Source organism: Olea europaea, chromosome 6 (genome assembly GCF_002742605.1).
Source record: "Olea europaea var. sylvestris chromosome 6, O_europaea_v1, whole genome shotgun sequence".
Lineage (NCBI taxonomy): Eukaryota > Viridiplantae > Streptophyta > Magnoliopsida > Lamiales > Oleaceae > Olea > Olea europaea.
The window spans coordinates 28,348,871-28,368,936 of NC_036242.1; the positions used below are offsets into that span (position 1 = coordinate 28,348,871).

The 20,066-nt window shown below is 36.8% G+C and overlaps 3 protein-coding genes and 2 pseudogenes across 4 annotated transcripts in view; 2 read left to right on the forward strand and 3 right to left on the reverse strand.

The window, feature by feature from the left end:
• Positions 1-1,139: 1,139 nt before the first annotated feature.
• Positions 1,140-5,638, forward strand: LOC111395353 (annotated as a pseudogene).
• A 518-nt stretch (positions 5,639-6,156) lies between these two features.
• Positions 6,157-6,927, reverse strand: LOC111395354 (interactor of constitutive active ROPs 4-like). The gene is made up of 3 exons (XM_023021330.1): positions 6,776-6,927; positions 6,367-6,707; positions 6,157-6,275 (listed from the first exon to the last, which is right to left on the reverse strand). The coding sequence occupies exons 1-3, from the start codon at positions 6,925-6,927 to the stop codon at positions 6,157-6,159; spliced, it is 612 nt and encodes a 203-aa protein (XP_022877098.1).
• On the reverse strand, positions 6,230-8,359 carry LOC111396343 (interactor of constitutive active ROPs 1-like). 2 transcript variants are annotated; one of them, XM_023022754.1, is made up of 3 exons: positions 8,126-8,359; positions 7,547-7,590; positions 6,230-7,464 (listed from the first exon to the last, which is right to left on the reverse strand). In XM_023022754.1, the coding sequence occupies exons 2-3, from the start codon at positions 7,558-7,560 to the stop codon at positions 6,984-6,986; spliced, it is 495 nt and encodes a 164-aa protein (XP_022878522.1). In that variant the 5' UTR covers positions 7,561-7,590; positions 8,126-8,359; the 3' UTR covers positions 6,230-6,983. The 2 variants fall into 2 exon arrangements, with proteins under 2 accessions (XP_022878522.1, XP_022878523.1); XM_023022755.1 differs by lacking the exon at positions 7,547-7,590.
• Positions 8,360-9,097: 738 nt separating this feature from the next.
• On the forward strand, positions 9,098-10,995 carry LOC111395355 (annotated as a pseudogene).
• Positions 10,996-12,548: 1,553 nt separating this feature from the next.
• LOC111396342 (elongation factor Ts, mitochondrial-like) overlaps positions 12,549-20,066 on the reverse strand; it is an 11,068-nt gene continuing 3,550 nt past the window's right edge. Inside the window, exons 7-9 of the mRNA XM_023022753.1 lie at positions 14,365-14,472; positions 13,568-13,656; positions 12,549-12,680 (exon numbers count right to left, since the gene is read on the reverse strand). Coding sequence (XP_022878521.1) covers positions 12,635-12,680; positions 13,568-13,656; positions 14,365-14,472 — 243 coding nt within the window. The 3' untranslated portion in view covers positions 12,549-12,634. The remainder of the gene's footprint in view (positions 12,681-13,567; positions 13,657-14,364; positions 14,473-20,066) is intronic.

A 20,066-nucleotide genomic window follows, 5' to 3' on the forward strand; every position in this document is an offset into this window, starting at 1 on the left:
AGTTCTCTGTTTCTTGAGTACTAATTTCCTTACACTGGCCCAGCTAAATTAATTTTTATTTTTTCTTTCATATTTTCGACCACATAATCTTCCATTAAATAAAATTACACATAAATCGAAAACATTTTTTTTAATCGCCCATCACTAAAAAAAAATAAAAATAAAAATAAAAAATTCACCCATTAAAATTTGAAATAATGGGGGGCCACCTAATAATTTTGCTTAAATACTACAAAAAATTTTGGCTCGCAACACTCGTTGGCAAAAGAAATTTCTTCCGAACATAAACAGGTTTCCTGAATTAATTAAAGGGTTTGGATCCCTCAAAATGAAATGTCATGCTTGCAAGAACTCTGTTCCATGAAGGCAAAGATTTCTTGGATATTTTTTGTTTGTAAATAAGCAAAAAAATAAATATGATCATACATTTGTCCCTCATTTTAAGAATATTAATAGAATATTTATACTAAAATTGACTTTCGAGACGAGTTTCGCTACTTAATAGAAGATCAAGGATAACAGTGTAATGGGAAACAGGCTATGAACATAAATGTAGCTATAAATTTGGGTTAGCGACTCTTAATACAATTTAAACTAGTTGTATTCTTAAACAGATACTCTTTTCCTTTATTCGTAATTGTTTTCTTGCGCCATTCTAAGTAAGCCAGAGATCCACATTTTTTCTTAAAGCCTCAATAGTATTCATGCCAGATTGCTTTCTTTGAATGCAATTAATCCTAAGTCTACGAGTTCTTAAGGTAATTTTGCTGAACGTTAACGCCCTAAATTTAATTTGTACAAAAACAGTTTCTTTTTTGCTGTTTATTAATCAATTTGCATTACATCAGAACCCTTTCTCTAATTGCTGTAGAAACATAATCTTTTTGGTTGTTTCATATTTTTTGTACGTTACATTAGAACCCTTGCCTTAATTTCTGTAGAAAATTATATTTTTGCTGTTTTGTATTTATATTGCATTACATTGAAAAGCCAATTTATTTTTGGTGGGGAAAATAAGTTTTAAGAAACTATTGTATTTGTTACCTTTTTGGAGGATAAATATTTTGTAGGCTGAAGTTGCTTGGATTCGATATTGCTCCTGAGGGTCCAATCTGAATTTCTGCTAACTAGAAGCGGAGATGGGAGAGAGAAAAGTATTGGACAAATACTACCCGCTGGACTTCGATCCGGCTAAGATTCCATGTCGGCGGCAACAGAAGAACCAACAGATCAAGGTTCGCATGATGCTTCCCATGAGCATCCGCTGTGGCACTTGTGGGAATTATATTTATAAGGGTACAAATTTAATTCCCGCAAGGAAGATGTCATCAGAGAAGTACATGCAACAATACATATACTATTTCTATGTTGTTTTAATTGAATGTTTTGACTAATAAGATGTTCTTTGATTTTATTTTTAGTTATGGGTATTGCTCAGTATTCGTCTAGGGTGTCTGCAATCTTCCAATTTTATGGTTTTAAAATTTGGTCTTTGTATTTTGAAGTCCCTAAGGATTCTGGAAGTTTGGGTTTTATTTAATAGATATTTTCCTACTGAACTGGATTGGTTTTCTTTTAATATTGGTTAAAGCTAGCGAGTCTCATTTTGTTTAGATAAATTGTAAAACAGTTGAAGAAGATTGGAATCTTTATGATGGTCAACAATAATCACCGTACTATGGCTACAAATTAAGTTAGTTTTGGCGCTTTTTTGCCTTTCATTATAAACTTCTTATAATTTAAAGGTCAAATTCGAACTTTACTTTTAAATAAACATTCTTAGGACTCATAATTTCAACAATTTATAGTGAAACACGAACAAGTACTTGGTTATGTTAATTCTTGGATCTCTCTTTCAATAAGTATAATTTTTATTGATTTCTGCTCATGGTTTCATTATTTAACTAAATTGTGCATGTTACATTTATTTGCAAACCTATCTCGCAATCCAAATTTTCAGGTTCTATTTCAAATGTACTAAATGCTCGGCTGAAATAACAGTCAAGACAGATCTACAGAATTTTGATTATACCATTGAGTCCGGTGCAACTAGAATTTCGAACCTTGGCGTGCAGAGGATGAGGTTAGTAATTATTTTACTTGTTATCTGAGTACCCTTCATATTTATGTAAAGCCTTTTTTTTTATTTTTGCACATTTTTGTTTGAGGTTTCACTAACTGTTATTTCATTCTTGATAGGTAATAGATGAAGAGAAAAAGAAAAGGAATTCTGAAGAGATGGGAGATGCCATGAAATCATTAGAGAATAGAACTTTGGACTCCAAGAGAGAAATGGATATCCTAGCTGCTTTGGATGAAATGAAGTCTATGAAGGTGATCATTTGATCAAGTGATGTGCTGTATGATTGTTTTCTAATCACTTCTTGATATTATTTTTGGGGTCTTTTTAATGCTTGATATGGCTCATGTTATTTTCCTTTCTTTTTTCAGTCAAGACATGCAATTGTGATTGTAGATGCAACACTCAAATGAGACAAAGGTGAGATGCTGATGCTAGTTTAGCATAGAAGATGTGCTCTCTCTCTCTCTCTCTCTCTCTCTCTCTCTCTCTATCTCACACACACACACACACAAGCTTTGTGTTTTTGTGAGCCGGGAGATGCTTCATAATCACTTATCAGTTGTCTGAAGTATGATTTTTGAATGTTTATGTCATAATTCTAATTTTCTAACTATATTGCATTGATGGATGCTAGTAGTGTGGTGGTTATATGGCTGCACTCAAAGAAATAGTAAAAAATACAAAAATTGGCTGGTCTGTTCATAAGACTTCTTTTTGAATGCTGATTCCTTAATTTATAGTAACATTTAGTCAGTTAACTATGTAAAGCTAGCAATAATAAAGTGATTTTGGAGCTTTTTCTTAATACTTGTTAGGATCTAACAACAATAACAAAGTAACCACTATTCGGATCATAACAGAGAAAAGGGAAGTTGATAATCCTAATTTTTGAAACAATTTTATTTTATTTTTTAATCAAAATTTCAAAATTATGCAGGAGTTGGTCCGTAACAATGTTAGTAGTAGTCTTATTTATCAATTTATCCTGGATTAATAAGTTTTACTTTCAATCTTTCTGCATGCTTGTTCAAACTACTTCCTACCTTGAATCTTAGTATAATTTGGACTTTTATTTTGATAGAAAAGGAAGTTGGAAGAAGAGGATGAAGCTCTTATGAAGGCTGTGTTCAAGGTGAACATCTGTTGTCAAATTCTTATCATTATGGTTTATATTTATTGTTATTACCTTGTTTCTTTGTGTATTTGTTCACATTGGGCATTGCTTGGTTTAATTATTTACTAAGGGACCACGAGAGCCTGCTGTTATTAGAAGGATTGATGATGAGGATATCGATGATGATGAAGATTTTCCCATGTTTCCATTTGACAAAGAAGGAACGTCTGCTGATCATTCAAAGGTCGAGTTCTTTTCTTTGCCACCTCGTTGAGTTTCGCCCTATTTAAATTCTCTCTCTTTTCATTCAAATTAAAGTGGGTGGAGGAAAATCTAATTATAAAAATTGAGGTATTATAAGTATTTTTCAGTAAAAAATGCTGAGGAAAACACATTCCTAGGTCACCCGCTTATTCTAAACTTTCGGAGGGAGGAATAAGTATAATGACAAGTTGCAACTAACCTTTGTTTTCTGGTTTTCCATGCCCTCAACTTATTTATTTCCTTCACGGTGTTGTGAAACAAAATGGACTCTAAATGTGTAAATATCTTCTTCTTTTTTTTTTCTATTTCAAAAGATCAATGTTGGTTGTAATTTTTTGTTTGAACATCTAGCAGAAAGGAGTAATGATATATAAATTTTCCGTCGCAACTTTTTATCTATTTCCATCAAGTACATAACATTGGCCATTGCGGCGAACCTGTTTATCCTATACACTTTTTATGTAGATGCTGTTTTATCTATTTTTTCTCAACAAAACAACTTTATTGAATATTATCAGTGGATCAAACCTGTGTATCCAATTTTCTTGTTGACTAGAAAGGGTAACAAGTACCTACACTCAGTGATTGCTTCCAGGAAGTGTTCCAAAAACTTCTGAATGTACAAGTTTTCTAGTAAAAAGATACTGATACTAAAGATCTAAAAATTTATCACTTGCAATAGCCAGTTTCATTCACTTGATGTACCCCTATTCATTTGTTCTATCTTTTTGATTGACGAAGGTGTGATGGAAGATAAGTTAGGGTAAAGAATACTTGAAGTTAAGTCCATTTCATTTTTTAAAGGAGATAAGGGTGCTGATGGTTATTGTATAGCTATAGGGGTTGAGAACCATTTCATTGATCTGATTCTCTTTACGAGGCATGGGGTTTGCATGCCACACACAATTTAATTTTACAATTAGTAAAATAAAAAAATTAACTAATTTTATACCCTCTGATTTAGTTAGGATGAGTCCTTGAAGAATTGGATTTCTGAAGCATGATCATTAGATCCGGAATCTACTAGTTATGCCAATTCTTTTTATCACTTTATAAATTTGCTAGATTTGTTGGCATTCTCTGAGATGCATTTATGTAAGCCTGCTAGTATATTTAGTTTGAATACTCAAGGCATTTACTTTTTATGCAGAGGAGAAAGGTATTCGAAGAACCTTGTAATCTAACAGATTCTTTGACGAATGGTACTATTCTTGACAGCTCTGACAGTAAAGGTTAGTAACTTGACCTCAAGTTCCATTTTAAGATATAATTTTTTGTTGATCTCCTCTTTTCCATGTTGTACTCTTAATCACCTGGCCACTTCTCTATCTATTTAAAAACGATAAAAACAAATGTACCACTTTCCCTGGAAGTATTACTGTTAACAAATTTCTTCCGAATTCAAGGTTTCCAGTTTTGATAAAGACTTGAATATCCTGGCATTTGTATATAACATGCCTATGTTTGGTCCCCATTTTCTCACAAACTCATTTTTTTCCAAAATTTATTTACAACCACACATTCTCCCATAAAATAGCATTACACGTAAATCGAAATTTTTCCTTATTTTTTAACCACATTCTAAAAAAAATCTCTATTCCAAAATACATTTTTCCAGAATTACATTTTAATGATCCAAACAAGGGTTGCATTGCTAGTTCATTGAATGCTGGATGCATCTGGCAATTTGTTTCCCATATCATAAATGATGCATAAATTGTGTGAATTTACTCTCTTTCACAAAGCACACCTCTCTCTTTAGCAACTATTGATTGTTGAAAGTTGGATTGGATTGGATTGGATTGATGTAATATGCCTGGTTACTCGTTTTGCCATGTCACTTATCACTAATTTTTCTCTTTGGTACTTGCAAAGATTGCCCTCTTTGAGATGGCTAGATAATATTAAATAATGTTGTGTTTTCTAAAATACTGAACAAATAACCATTGTGGTTATTGCAGGTAATACACAAAGTTGTGGGGCTTCTGATAGTGGTAAGTTCATTTTCAAGAGCTTCAACGGTCACTGTTTCTATTCTTAAGAAACCACATCCTGATTCCAATAGTTCCAAGCCAGCAAAGGAGAAGCCAAAGAATCAAGAGGCAAGACCCACCGCTGTTGCAAGCAGTGGATTGCAATCATTATGCCAACAATATGGAAGTGATGAAGATGATTGATAGCAGAAGAATCACAAGTTGATATCAGTCTTCTTTTGATGTTTCCTGGACTAAGCAGCGGCTTCACTTTTTTCTAGAAGCTGACCAATGTTTTGTTGTTTATTTCGATAGATGTTTCCACTCCAGAAAAAAAATGTTGGTAGTGTTGACCAAGATGCATTTGCTCAATCGGAAGTGGCTATTCTGAACCTAGAGAACTTATTCTATGTTCAGAAATGGTTTGATGAAGGCTTGCGTAAAGCTTTTCCTCTAGCTCTGTGTCAAAGACTTGCAAACTACACAGATTTTGCAATTAAACCTGATGAACTGCCTGGAATTTCTCTCTATTAAACGTCACTGCAACAGAATCCTATTTGACCAAGCCCCATTTTGGCAGCAGATCACGTAGATTTATTACCTTGCCAATTTGTGAATAATTATGCATGTAATTTCAAGAAGATGATGAAGGTTGTTAATCTATCCTTCTACAATTGGATGCTTGAAGAATGAATTGTGTTGGCTATTTCTCTTGTTTTTAACTAATAGATGGTTTCATCTTTGGAACTACTTTTATAACTTTTAACTGAATGTGGAAGTAACACTTTGAACATATTAATAACCACATGATCAAAGTCCACACCTCGTGCAAGTATAAAGACTGCAAATTACATAAGAAAGCATAACAATTATGAATGTTTTGAGCCCTTAATTTCAAGATTGCAGTGACAAATACAAATTCTACTTCTGGCCCTTCTTTTTCCACAGGTCCCCAATTCTCAACCCAGAACCTTTCCCCTTTCCACCACCAATAACATCGTCTGGATCATCAATTAATACTTGTGAATCCAAATCTACCGGTTTGGAGACAATGCCAGTGTGTGTATCCATGGATCCACACCGCTTAGAAATTCTTCTGCCATTCATCCCCACATCACCAGCTAGAACCGATGCTGCAGTATCAGCTGCCTTTCGCCATTGCTCTGTTATTACCTGAAGCTTCTGCATTTCAGTTTCTAATTCCTCCTTTGCATTTTCAGCAACTTCTAATTTCTCATTTAACTGGACAGACTGCTTTTGCTCCTTTCCAGTTCTTGTTCAACTTGATTCAAACTTGAAGTTACTTCATCTCTATTGGATCCAACTGATGATAACTCCTACAACTTTTCATTTAGCTGATTCTTTAAGCCCACATTTTCTAAGCGAAATACTTCCAGGTCATTTTCTTTGTCCTCCAACTTCGCCTTTAGCAAATTCACTTCATCATCCTTCAGAGTCAACTCATGTAATGATGACTCTTCTGGCTCCGACATGTTTGGTGATTCAGTTGATAAAACAACAAATTTTGGTTCAATTTCATCTCGATCATCTAGGGGCACGATTTACTTGTCGATTTCATAGTTACTTTCTCGGCTGGAACTTCAAAAACATCAGTTCCCTGTTGGTTTTCATCAGATGTTTCACAAGCACTGGTATTGTACTTGTCATTGGATTCTTCAGTTTGAACTGAAATAGAGTCGTTTTCTCGAGTTTCCAACGACTCAAGAACCATTTGTTGTTTCTTTGATCTCTTCTCCACTTTCTTAGAAGCCCCTTTTAAAGATAATTGGTCCTTGAGAGTTTTGAACTCCTCATGCGCTTGGCCAAGGTAACATTCTAAATCAGCAATACATGTTCTTAGTTTCTTTCGATTTGCAGGATCAGACAGAGTCCCTCGCGGGGACTGACCATCTGCTAGCTTTCGGCTCCGGTCAGCTCTTGATCGATTGTATAATGTGTCAGAATTCGAGCTCAAAGTCCTCGGATGAGGTGGACCTCGGGTAGATTGCTTTTGAGGCATTTCTACTCCCCTGTTTCCAAATAATATGTATCAATCAAAAGTAACAAAACCAAGACAACTGCCAATTCGAGATTCTGGATTAAAAAAACTACCTTGATCTTTGCATTTGACCAACGTACAAGATAATTAACTCAATCTGAAATAGAAGGATTAGAAATCAAATAGATGCAGTTGGATTCAGGGTTTATGTTGAATAGCTTCAAAGACACAAATTGCTTCTTCTCGAGGGTGAAACTTAAATTGTAAAAATTTACGTTGTCGTTCCCAAATTACAAAGCTTTTCACAATTTGTCACGTTAGTTCCATATTTTACAATTTTCTGCATTATTATTGATAAAATAATAATAGGATCTAAAGAGAAATATAAGTGGGTAAGAACCGTTTAACAGCAGAAAGCAAACATTCAAATATTCATCGTAGAGATGGAAATAAACGAATAAATAAAAAGAAACAAATATCAGAAAGCTTCAAATATGTGAACTGAAACCCCATTCACAAGGAAAAAGGAAGTATCAAAAAAGAAAAATTATCATAACACCAAAAAAGTAGATAAATCTCACCCGGAATATCTTCAACTCTTATACACAATCGATGCAACAAAAATGTCACAGAATGAAGAATCAAATACCCAATGTGAGTACCATCAGTTTCTAAATCTATAGTAATTATACCTTCTCTAAATAACCTAGTCCTTCCTACTGGGTCGAAGGCAAGCTGGCAACAGTTATCTCTCCCACAGTCCCACCAAGTGGTGTTCTTCACGTCGCATGCAACGACGAATTGAGCTTCATGTAGAGAGGGAAGAGTTGAAGCGTCGATGTTGCATACTTTCCAATTTTAAGGCATTTGCTTCGCGCTATGGAGAGTTGAGTGGGTAGATAGAGAGAAAAGAGGAACAAGATAGGTTTGGGGATGAAATAATGCTTAGGGTGCATTCGATTGCAAACATGAAATTTGTATGGAAAGAAAATAAATTTTAAATAATTTAATTGTTTAAAATTTATTTGTATAAAAATTGTCAATTAAATTTATTTGATTATTTTAACGTTCAACCTAGAAAATATTATATTTATTCATTTTTTATTGATTGATAGATGAGAGAGGATGGAGAGAGAGAGAGAGTTACCTGAAAAATGAAATCATACTCCTCCTAAAGAAAATATTTTTCTTGATTTTAAGAAAAATATGATCACGTGACTAAAAGTGAAAAAATATTTTTCATGAAAGAAATGACAATCAAACAACACAGAAGTAAAAATTTGAGTTTAAAAAAAACACATTTTCCATGAAAAAATATTGGTAATCAAACGCACCATAAGAGTTGATTGGGAAGTGGGTGGGTATGGGATTAACTTAAGTTTAAATTATTATTAATAATTAAATTATTGCCTGATTAATAAATAATTAGACCTTAAATCTGATTTTAGAATTCTAATCTTTAAAAACTGGCTGCAATGTAATTTCCACGTCATAAAACCCAACTTGATCAAAGTATATTAATATTGAGCAAATTACTCTAAAACCTTAAATACCAATTTCAAAAATTTACGTGTGTACACAAATTTTCATGGTGGTGTTAGTGAGGTGGCAATGATGTTTGGTACATATATATGTGGTGATGGTACTGTGCATATAATTGCACGATGGCTGTGGTTGTGGTGGTAATGGTGTTGGAGGCGGTATTGGTAATGAGGTGACAACAATGTTTGGGTGGTGACAATGGTGGTGGGGTGGAATGAATAGCGATTGTCATGAACTATTGTGACTATTGAAATGGGTGTTTGTAAGAATACAATAATTGGCAAGTTAGAGGAGGTCACCTTCGCTCGGATAATGAATTCTTCAAAGTTATTTTGAATGGTTTAATATTAGCCAAATTTGACCTTAAGTTAAACATTTATGGCCAAACTAAATATTATATTAACTAAAGTTTCCATATTCAGGCCTTGTTTGAGCCCCATTCTTACATTTTTCAACAATATTTTAACATCATTTCAATCACATATTCTTCAATAAAGTAATATTACACGTACATCCAAAATTTTTCCTTATTTTTTAACCACACATTTCTCATCAATACACTATTCAAAAATTCATTCTATCCCAAAAAATGGGGCTCAAACAAGTGCTCAATATAGAGCTCTACCTTGCATTTATAACATATCGTTTTAACCAATGCAGAAGGCATAAAGAAACTCGAGGACTGGGGAGGAAATTTTGGAAATTTTATTGCTTCTTTTCGGTTTGAAGAATGCTTTTTGGTACAAATATTAGCAAAGAAAAGGTTTATAAATTTTAGCCCAATAATTTTGTTCAATCAAACGATATTTAAGTTTGTAATTTATATTTGATTGTTTTGATTGGCGGGCCATAAGAAACTTCTCGTTTTACAATGAACTAAGGCGCCAAAGTTAAGTATCTAACCACATCAATTTTTGCAGTAATATGGAAATTTTGACACGAAATCATTCCTTTATAATAGATCTTGGGCTTCTCCACTTAAATTCTGGTTAGATACATTTCATTGATCACTTCATTTTACAGAATACAGTGATGCCATTTATCACGTGTTTGTAAGAATACAATAAACATTAAAACCTAAAATTTTAACTACATATCCTAGAACTTTTCTTTCATACTTTTCATCAACTTTTATTTAAATTTTTATTTTAATATTCTCGAAATGGCATTCTTATGGGATTTGCTGAGCATAGGAGAAATCAGGGTTATGACAAGGCAGGGTCTACCAGAAGCAATACTTCTTCAGTTTAGAGAAAGTCTTGGGAGCCATGAGTGACCCAGCATACCCGGCTCAACACTCTAGAGTTCAAGAAAGACAAGAATCCATGAAGGTTTTGAAGTTGGAGGTGAAGAATGAAAGATCAGCCATGTTGGAAATCTTGGGTTACTTTCTACAAGGTCTGGTCTCTGAGTCCAGTGCACTTCGGAATCTACTGGGACCATTTGGCTGATCCTGTGCAACACAATGTTTTAACAGGCCTCAAATTCCATTAAATTAATAGAAAACCACCGGCTAAGATAACCTCGTGTGTGGAATCTTCAACATTCCGTCTTAAATTATAACAGAAGGTATCTTCAGGACTTTCTGAACTTTGTCATTGCCCCAGCTGGAATACCTTCTCTGTGCCCAGATACCACCTAGTTCAGTAAAAAGCTTTGTGCATTTTGAACTCTGTCATCACTGCTTTGAACAGGTCATCAATGGCTGAGAAAAACCGTCCTGACCCCCAACACAGAATCACTTGCTATGCAAAACTTCCAAGTGCATATTTTTGTGAAAATAAATTAATAATACAGTGAAACAAACTGGCATCATGCTTTGACGTACGAAGTGCAAAAGGATTGTTAGTTCCAGTCCCTTCCAGATTCCTTAAGCCCCAATTCTCCCAAATCATTAAATCCAATGCATGTGGTAGTCATGAAAATGAGAGTTACTGCCAATCATATAAGCAAGTTCGTATCAAAATTTCAAGGAACAATCTTGGCAATGTCAATTATATTGGAATGTCACACCAAAATAAATAAGTAGATGACTAGCATTATTATTTGTGTTTTAGTCCTATAGTAAAACAAAATTTGGCTCTGAAGCCCCTGAACATCCACCATATCAGGACATCAATTATAAGTGCCAGTACTTGCTCGTGCATAGGCCTGAGCAAAAAAACCGTCAAACCACCTAAACCGCCAAATCGAACCGATTCGGTTTGGTTTGGTTCGATTTAGAGTAGTCAAATGGTTTGGTTTGGTTTTTTGTAGACAAAAACCATGTTGGTTTGGTTTGGTTCATGGTTTGAATACCAAAACCGATAGTAAACCGCTTAACCCGCTACAAATTTAAACCATCTTTTTTCTTTTTTGAAAAAAGAAGAAGAAGAAGAAGGGTAACTCACAGACAGACTATGACTGTAGGAATCAAAATAAATATGATAACCAATCCAATCCAAATCCAATAAAATTCCACATTAACTATCAATTTCAATAGTAGTAAAACTAAGGTTTTATTAGCAACTGTAGACTATATTTACGATTTAATCATTCATATCTCCAGAATCATGCAGCATGATGATTAAGAATCATGCAACAAAATGGATATAGGACTTATAATTATTTCATGGAAACTAACTCATAATCAGACTCTCAAGTAATATATTTTCTCTTGCTTTCGTTTTCCTTTTCAGGAAGAAAAGTCAAAAGATAGGGCACCGGAAGTTGATGCTTGATGACGACGAACTTTCGCTATTCTTCTACTTTCCAGAACCTCGTCACTAGCTTTTTTGAAACTTTTTGTTTCTGATTCAAAGGTTTCATCATCATCAAGATCAGGATTATCTCAAGATAGTTGCACTCCGGCAGCCCTCTTTTTTGAAGGTTGAAAATTGTTTTCCTCATCCCCCATTGTAGATTAACAAAACAAACTTGAAGGAAAATTTGCTTCCTCCACAAGTTGGAAGAAAGTGATCTCTTCAATTAAAAACATATGACAAAAATCACAAACTAAAAGGACATTATAAATGGAATCAAATGTTGCTTCTTGACCAAACAAATGCTAGGAAAGATATTCTAGGATATGAAACAAATACTTTTGAAGGAGACAAACTATAATGTGAAACTACATGATCCAGATAATCAATTAGCACTCGCCCACAGACATAAACAAGTGAAACTAGTCATTAAGTTTGGCAATTGTTAATTCATTACAGAAAGTATCCAAAGATCATGCGTCAAGCAAAAGAAACACTCACATTTGTAAATCAAACTCAAAAATGGGGGAACAAGGAAAAAAAGAAAGGAAAAAGAAAGAAAAAAATGAGGAAAAAAAAGAAAAAGAAAAGAGAGAGAACAATGTGTAAGAGTAACATCAATGTTTGCTTGTTCTTTATAAGTTACAATACAATGTTATTTAAAAGTTCAAACCGAGAAACCAAACCGAACCGAAGTGGTTTGGGTTGGTTCGGTTTAAGAATTAGAGTGGGTTGGTTTTGGTTTTAATTTCACTCAAACCGACTACTTTGGTTTGGTTTTGGGTTTAGGTCAAAACCAACCCAAACCAAACCACGCCCAGGCCTACTCGTGCACCCAAGAAAAAGTTATCTGGCTAAAAATTGTCTCCATGTGCTACAATAACATCCAGATCTTATTATGGGATATATTACCTAGTTTTAAGTAGCCTCAGCCATAGGTTCAGTTTTACTGGAAGCTTCAAGCCTGCAAGATTACAGATAATAAATATAGAAATAAGGTAACAAAATTAACTCCAAAAGCATTGATTACAAGGAGGAAAGGCAGATTAAAGAAAAGCAACGAACTGAGAACAAGTGTAATTAACTATTCCAAAGAGTTAATGATATTTTATCTAAAATCATCAAGGGCCCCACTTTAAACCACCTTTTTTGGCCCCTTTTCTCATGTGAGTTATCTAGCCCTTTTTTGAGCCCCATTTTTCCAAAAACTCATTTTCAACCACACATTCTATAATAAGATAATTTTACACGCAAATCGAAATTTTATTTCTTATATTTTAATCACAGATTCTCCAAAAAATACTATTCCAAAACAATTTTTTCCTCCAACAAGGGCTATGTCATAGCATAAATAGATATAGCTAGGATCGCCTTTGAGAATTTTGATGATATCATGAATTGAATCATGCTTATACAACCCAAAAAAGTTCAAGCAACAACAAACCCTATTATAGGTCAAACATCTCGTTCTTGCTATACAATTTATATATAGTATACACTATAAAACATTTCTTATAGGGAATGGAATATGAAGTTCCAATCTCCAACAATATCATGCTACTAAATTATAGTAATTGTGAATGAGAGAAGAGAGTGAAGGAGGATTTCAATTTGCAGGGCGATACGATTTACTGGAACTGTCAGAACATTATATAACATTAACAAGTCAATTTACACAAATACCATACAGCACAATGTTTCTTGCACCCAAGCAATATTATATAATCAACATATTAAGAGCACATGACATAGGGAAATATGAAAACATTGAACTGAATTACAAAAAGTCCATGCAGGTAAAAAGCAGCAAGAAGAATCGTTATGAAGTAATGAACATTATGAAACATTTACCTTCTAAGTCCTTCCCCAACTTCCATTCTTAGATAGTTTCCAATCTTCACCGCTGACCCCACTTCTTTGGATACATTCTTTAATAGCGTCTGCAAGAACAAGAAAAAAAAGTCAATTAGAACTGGGCACTCTAAAAACTAACTGCATGGCACAACTTCATATAAGCAGTTGGATCCAACATGACAAGTGGTAACAAGACAAACCACAGCAGGTAGTATTGTTCATTGGAAAAACTTCAATACAGTTCCAATTTATTGAGTAATGCCAAATTAAGATGGCAAATGAATTAAAACCATCCAAAAATGCAACATCAGTGCTTATGGGTAAGCAGTACCGATGAATAGCACTGGTCCAATTTATAATATTTACTTGTATCAATTTGAAAAACATCATCTTAGTTTCTGTTGGCATTGAAAGGGCCAAAGTCTTTTACAGTTACACCTAGTACAAACTTGAGCGTTTCATGTACTGCCAAGCTTTGCCCAAAAAAAAAAAAAAAAACAAAGAAGAATTTGTTCTAATTTTTCAGCGCAAATTTTTGCCCTCTCACAACATTAGGCATGATAACTCCTTTGCCCTCAATTTATAACTTTGGTGGTCTCACATTACTTGGCCGCAGTTGGCTCATTTCCCAAAATTACTTCCAAGAAAGGTACAAAATTTGTAATAGAGATAAATATCAATTTTCGGTACATTATGTCAAATACAACAAATATATTGAAGCTTAAGACTGACAGCTATACGCGAAAAAAAAAAAAAAAAGAAATTTACAAGCAATGGCATTGATTAGATCATACCTTTATATTTAAAGTGTCATCCACGACAAACTTTTGCTCCATAAGAACTACTTCCTCGAAATACTTTCTTAAACGTCCTTCAACCATTTTATCTACGGCCATCTGAGACTTCTGATGTAGGGAAATTAATAAATCAGTAAATAACAAGAAGAGATGGGGAAGGGAAGAAAAGAAGAATACAGAGGCGGGGAAGAGGGGAAACGGCTGCAAGCCAAGTCTTTAATTAATCAAATTCATCAACTAAAAATTACAAATCAAGATAGGTTTAAATAATAAAAACCTAGAAATATAGGGCCAAGCCCATTATTTAAGTCCAATTAAAATACGTAAACTTAAATAAAAGTCCAACTGAAACAATAATAAAAGTCTAACTAAAATACTGAAACAATAATAAAAGTCCAACTATAAGGATATCCTCATCAACTCTCCCGGGGTGGAGAAATGCGTCAGTGGCGGTCTGAACCTGGTGTCCTCATCAACTCCCCTCGGGTGGGCGGGAGGTGATTTGGGCCAAGGAAGATCCTGCTGACTCCGATAAAGCTCTAGCAAATCTGGATCCAAATGCTGTAGTGTCTCCCTGGAGATCCATGCACAATTAGAATCTGGTCGACCAACCCAACGAACAAGGAAGCGCTGAACCTCTCCATCATTAGTGAACACAATTTCTTCATCTAAAATAGCATCAATTTTATCTGTGTGTGCTGTGAGAGGTGGTAGTGGGTTAGAGGGGGCCAAAGAATTAGGATCAAGGTCCACAAAAGGAGGTAACAGGGGATCATCTGATGGAATGAAATGGCCTTTATAAGCTACAAGGTCTTCAACATTGAAAGTATGGTGGTAACCAATGTGGGATGGAATGTCAACAATATATGCATTTGGACCAACTTGTTTTAAAATTTTAAAAGGACCAGCACTACGAGCTTGCAATTTGGAGGCGGGTCCATGTAGACGCCGCTCTGGCCTAATGCGAACCATAACGTAATCCCCAACATTAAACTCAATATGTCGTTTATGTAAATCAGCTTGTAGTTTATAATTTGCATTACTAGCTTCAAGTTGTTTATTGATCTCAATGTGCAAATCACGAATGTGTTGTGCAAATGCTTCGGCTGATACTGACACTCTAGCCTGTGGGGACATAGGGATGAGATCTAATGGTTTCCTAGGCTTGTATCCGTGAACGGCTTCAAATGGACTCATACCTAATGAACGATTTATGGAGCTATTATACGCGATTTGAGCGACAGGAAGGATTAAATCCCAATTTCGAAGGTTCTCCCGGACCAGACAACGTAATAAGTTACCAAGACTCCGATTAACAACTTCGGTCTGACCGTCAGTTTGAGGGTGGTAGGCTGTAGAAAATTTTAATTTGGTACCCATCTTATGCCACAAAGTCCTTCAAAAATGGCTAGTGAAGCGAACGTCCCTATCGGACACGATGGTCTTGGGAAGTCCATACAGTTTGACAATCTCATTAAAGAATAACATGGCAACCTTGGACGCATCCGATGTTTTGCTACAGGGGATAAAGTGAGCCATTTTCGAGAAACGATCGACAACCACGAAGATAGAATCATGCTTCTTTGGGGTGCGTGGCAGTCCTAGCACAAAATCCATACTAACGTCTTGCCAAGGACAACTAGGGACGGGGAGAGGAGTGTATAGGCCTGTGTTCTGCTTCTTCTGTTTGGCCAATTGACAAGTGTTACATGTACTAACAATTTTAGCCACATCTCTCTTTAAACTAGGCCAATAGAATTGGCGTTCAACCTCCTCAATGGTCTTATCACGCCCAAAGTGACCGGCTAACCCTCCCGCGTGAACTTCCCACACTATAAAATCTCGCACTGAAGTTCGAGGGATGCACAATTTATTGGCTCGAAAGAGATAACCCTCCTCAAGTCGAAAGCCATCTGTGCTGTGTGATTGTCCTCCTTGCAAATCGAGAAAGATATCCTTAAAATCTGGGCATGCCTCGTAATCCTCCTTAAACCTTTCAAAACCAATGACTTTGACACTCATGATCGACAAAAGGGAGATACGACGACTTAACGCGTCAGCTGCTTGGTTCTCCACGCGCTTCTTGTGTTTTAAAACAAATGAATAGAACTTAATCTCTTCTGAGAGTTGAGGTAACGGAGGGCTTCGTGGTCCGAATAAAGGACAAATTCCTGGGGCAACAAGTAGTGGCGCCAATAGCGCAAAGCCTGGACCACCGCATACAGTTCCTTATCATACGTTGAATATCGTCGTTTGGCCTCATTTAACTTTTCACTGAAATAGGCGACAGGGTGACGATCCTGACTTAAGACTCCGCCTATACCTACCCCAGAAGCGTCACAATCAACCTCAAAGACTTTGGAAAAATCGGGAAGACGCATGACAGAAGCTTCTGTCATTCGCTCATTGACTAACTTAAAGGCCTTCGCCGCCCCTCGTGTCCAATGAAACTCCCCTTTCTTCATGCACTCCGTGATAGGCGCCATAATAGTGCTAAACCCTTTAATAAAACGGCGGTAAAACGTAGCTAAGCCGTGAAAGCTCCTGACATCATGAATGGCCTTAGGCTCAGGCCAGTCAATTATCGCATGAATCTTAGTAGGGTCAGCCGACACCCCTGTCGACGAGACAATGAACCCCAGAAAAACTACGCTATTGGTGAAAAAGGAACATTTCTTGACATTAGCAAACAGGTTAGTCTCGCGAAGGGTAGAGCAAACTTGTTTGAGGTGGTCACGGTGTTGCTCCTTAGTTTTACTATAGATGAGGATATCATCAAAGTAGACAACGAGAAATTTACCCATGAACGGTCGAAGAGTTTGTGTCATTACCCGCATGAAGGTACTCGGCGCATTACTTAGCCCAAAAGGCATGACCAGCCATTCATAAAGGCCATCTTTCGTCTTAAACGCGGTCTTCCACTCATCCCCTGGGCGAATTCTAATTTGATGGTACCCACTTTTTAGATCGATCTTTGAAAAGATTGTCGCGCCAACCATCATATCCAGCATATCATCAAGCCTGGGAATGGGAAAACGATACTTCACCGTGATCCTATTGATAGCGCGACTATCCACACACATTCTCCAAGATCCATCCTTTTTGGGCGTCAATAGGGCGGGGACAGCACATGGGCTTAAACTCTCACGAATGAATCCTTTGTTGAGAAGGTCATCCACTTGCCTTTGGAGCTCAGCGTGCTCGATAGGATTCATCCTATAATGTGGCAAATTTGGAAGGGATGCGCTGGGGACGAAATCTATGGCATGTTGAATATCTCTTAGCGGGGGTAGATGATCAGGTAGGTCCTTCGAAAAGACATCTCGAAACTCCTAAAGGATCGATTGGGCTTCTGCAGTATCCTCACTTGTGGAGTTAGATGAAACCTCCATGACTACTAAGGCGAACACAATTGAGTCACCAACAATTGTACGCTCAAACTCTGTAGGACTAATGATATGCAACCCCTTTTGTTCCACACTTTTCTTCGCTTCTAGTGAGCCAACCGGCTTTGGGGGTAGTGGGTTAAGGTGAATCTTCTTTCCATTAAACACGAAGGAGCAGGAATTGGATCGACCATATATGGTTACATCTACGTCAAATAGCCAAGGTCGTCCTAGGATGATGTGTCTGACGTCCATCGAAATAACGTCACACCATATATGGTCCTTATACTCCAGGAACTGAATATGGACTAAACAACGCTCCTTAACAGCTATAGAGGAGGTGTCAACCCAAGAGACACTATAAGGTTGGGGGTGAGGAACTGGCTTCAACCCTAGACGGGATATAGTAGCCTTCGAAATCGCATTAATACAGCTGCCACTATCCACGATAACTTTACAGCCCTTGTTATTAATCTTGATGTAGGTGTGGAAGATGGCATGACGGCGCCAATCGTCGGCATCCTTGGGCTGGGTGAGGGTGCAACGGACGACACCGACTCTGGGTGTATGTGGGATAATGGGACTAGCCTGAATACAACCTAAGAAGGTATCCTCACTGTCCTCCAAGTCTTCAAACTCTTCTAACTTAGGCTCATAAACTTGATCCTCTAGTGGTTCGACGACTATATCCTCACGTTCGTCCAGAACTAGGGCTCGGCTAGGGCACTTAGAAGCAATGTGACCGAAACCCTTACAGTTGAAGCATTGCAAACGGGAGGATGTCCTTAAAACCTCAGAACCTCTACCTTTGCTATCCGATGCAGGGGTAGTATTAGAGGGAGGAGGACCTAGAATAGACTTAGGGGATGGCGTGGATGCAGATGAGGTTGTAGTGCGAGAGTCACTACGATTTCTATACGGTGTCCTAGTCACTAATTCATAATCCCGAACGAAAGAGTAGGCGTGGTCGAGAGTGGTGACACCCCTAAGGACAAGCTCGCGCCTAAATTCGTCTCTTAAACCTTGCCTAAACCTACTCAAAGTCATGACTTCATCCTCAACAACCTGACATTTCATTTGAAACTCATCAAACTTAGCAACATATTCGGTCACAGGTCGATTGCCTTGTGTAAGTGCGTTCCATTGATCCAGCAGGTTACCCCTATAAGATTGGGGTAAATATTTTTCTTGAAGGCGGCGCTTCATTTCATCCCAGCTCCCAACAAAGGGAGCATAACGCCTTTCAAGGAGGTCATCAACGCTCTCCCAAAAGAGTTGAGCAGTGCCAGTTAACTTCAAACTGGCAAATTGTACCCGCCGATCTTCCGGGACCCCATACCATGCAAAGAAGCGATCCATATCTCTAACCCATTGATTGAATGCACTAGGATCTAGACAACCGTCAAACGTAGGGGCATCCAATTTAATGTTTCGAAAGAGGCGCTTCTCGTGGCGAGGGGGAGATTGTGTACCATGACGGTTATACCCCCGCTCTCGTTCCAGAGCCTGACTCCCTTCCCTACGGCCATGTCGGGCGTGGTGTCGACCACCTTGTGGGCGACGATGAGGCCTATTAATGGAAGCCTCAGAGTTCTCAGCCTCGGTCGAATATGGGATTGGGTCAAGAGTATTCAACCTGGCGGTTAGGGCTCTATTCTCTTCACGAGTAGCGGCTACCTCAGTTTGGACAGCTGTTAGTTGATTTTGTAATTGTGCAAGCTGTCTGGTGAGGGCCTCAATTTGGACGGGGTCCATGGTAAGGTTACTAGAGTTAGAGGTAGTAACGCGACCACTACGCAATTGCATGCACGGTAACACGACTACGTAAAGTGCACTACTGAGATCAATAATCAACAATCAACTAATGCCAACCGAAGAATTAGTTATTGAAATTATTATTATGATTATTTATTTATTTATTTTTATTATTTTGTCAATTTAAAGTTTGGGGTTACTTATGGCTCGATCGCAAGCTAATACTACTAATGCTAATAAAATAGAAAAGCAAATGTCCAAATACTAGGTCTAGTCACGTGGGGTAAACAATTGAGTAATGGAATTTAGTTCGTGAAATATAATCGAATAGGTTTAAGGCATTATTATTAAAGGGCTAGTACACATCAATGGAATTTAGTTCGTGAAATACAATCAAATAGGTTGAAGGCAATATTATCAAATGGCCAGCACACAACGAATTAATTGATGCAATTCTAAAATAAAGAAATAGCGTCAACTAAAAATAAATAGGATCAGGAACTCCCTGAGTACTGTTGGTTTGAGTCGTCCCAGCGTCGAATGTCTCCACGCTCTGAA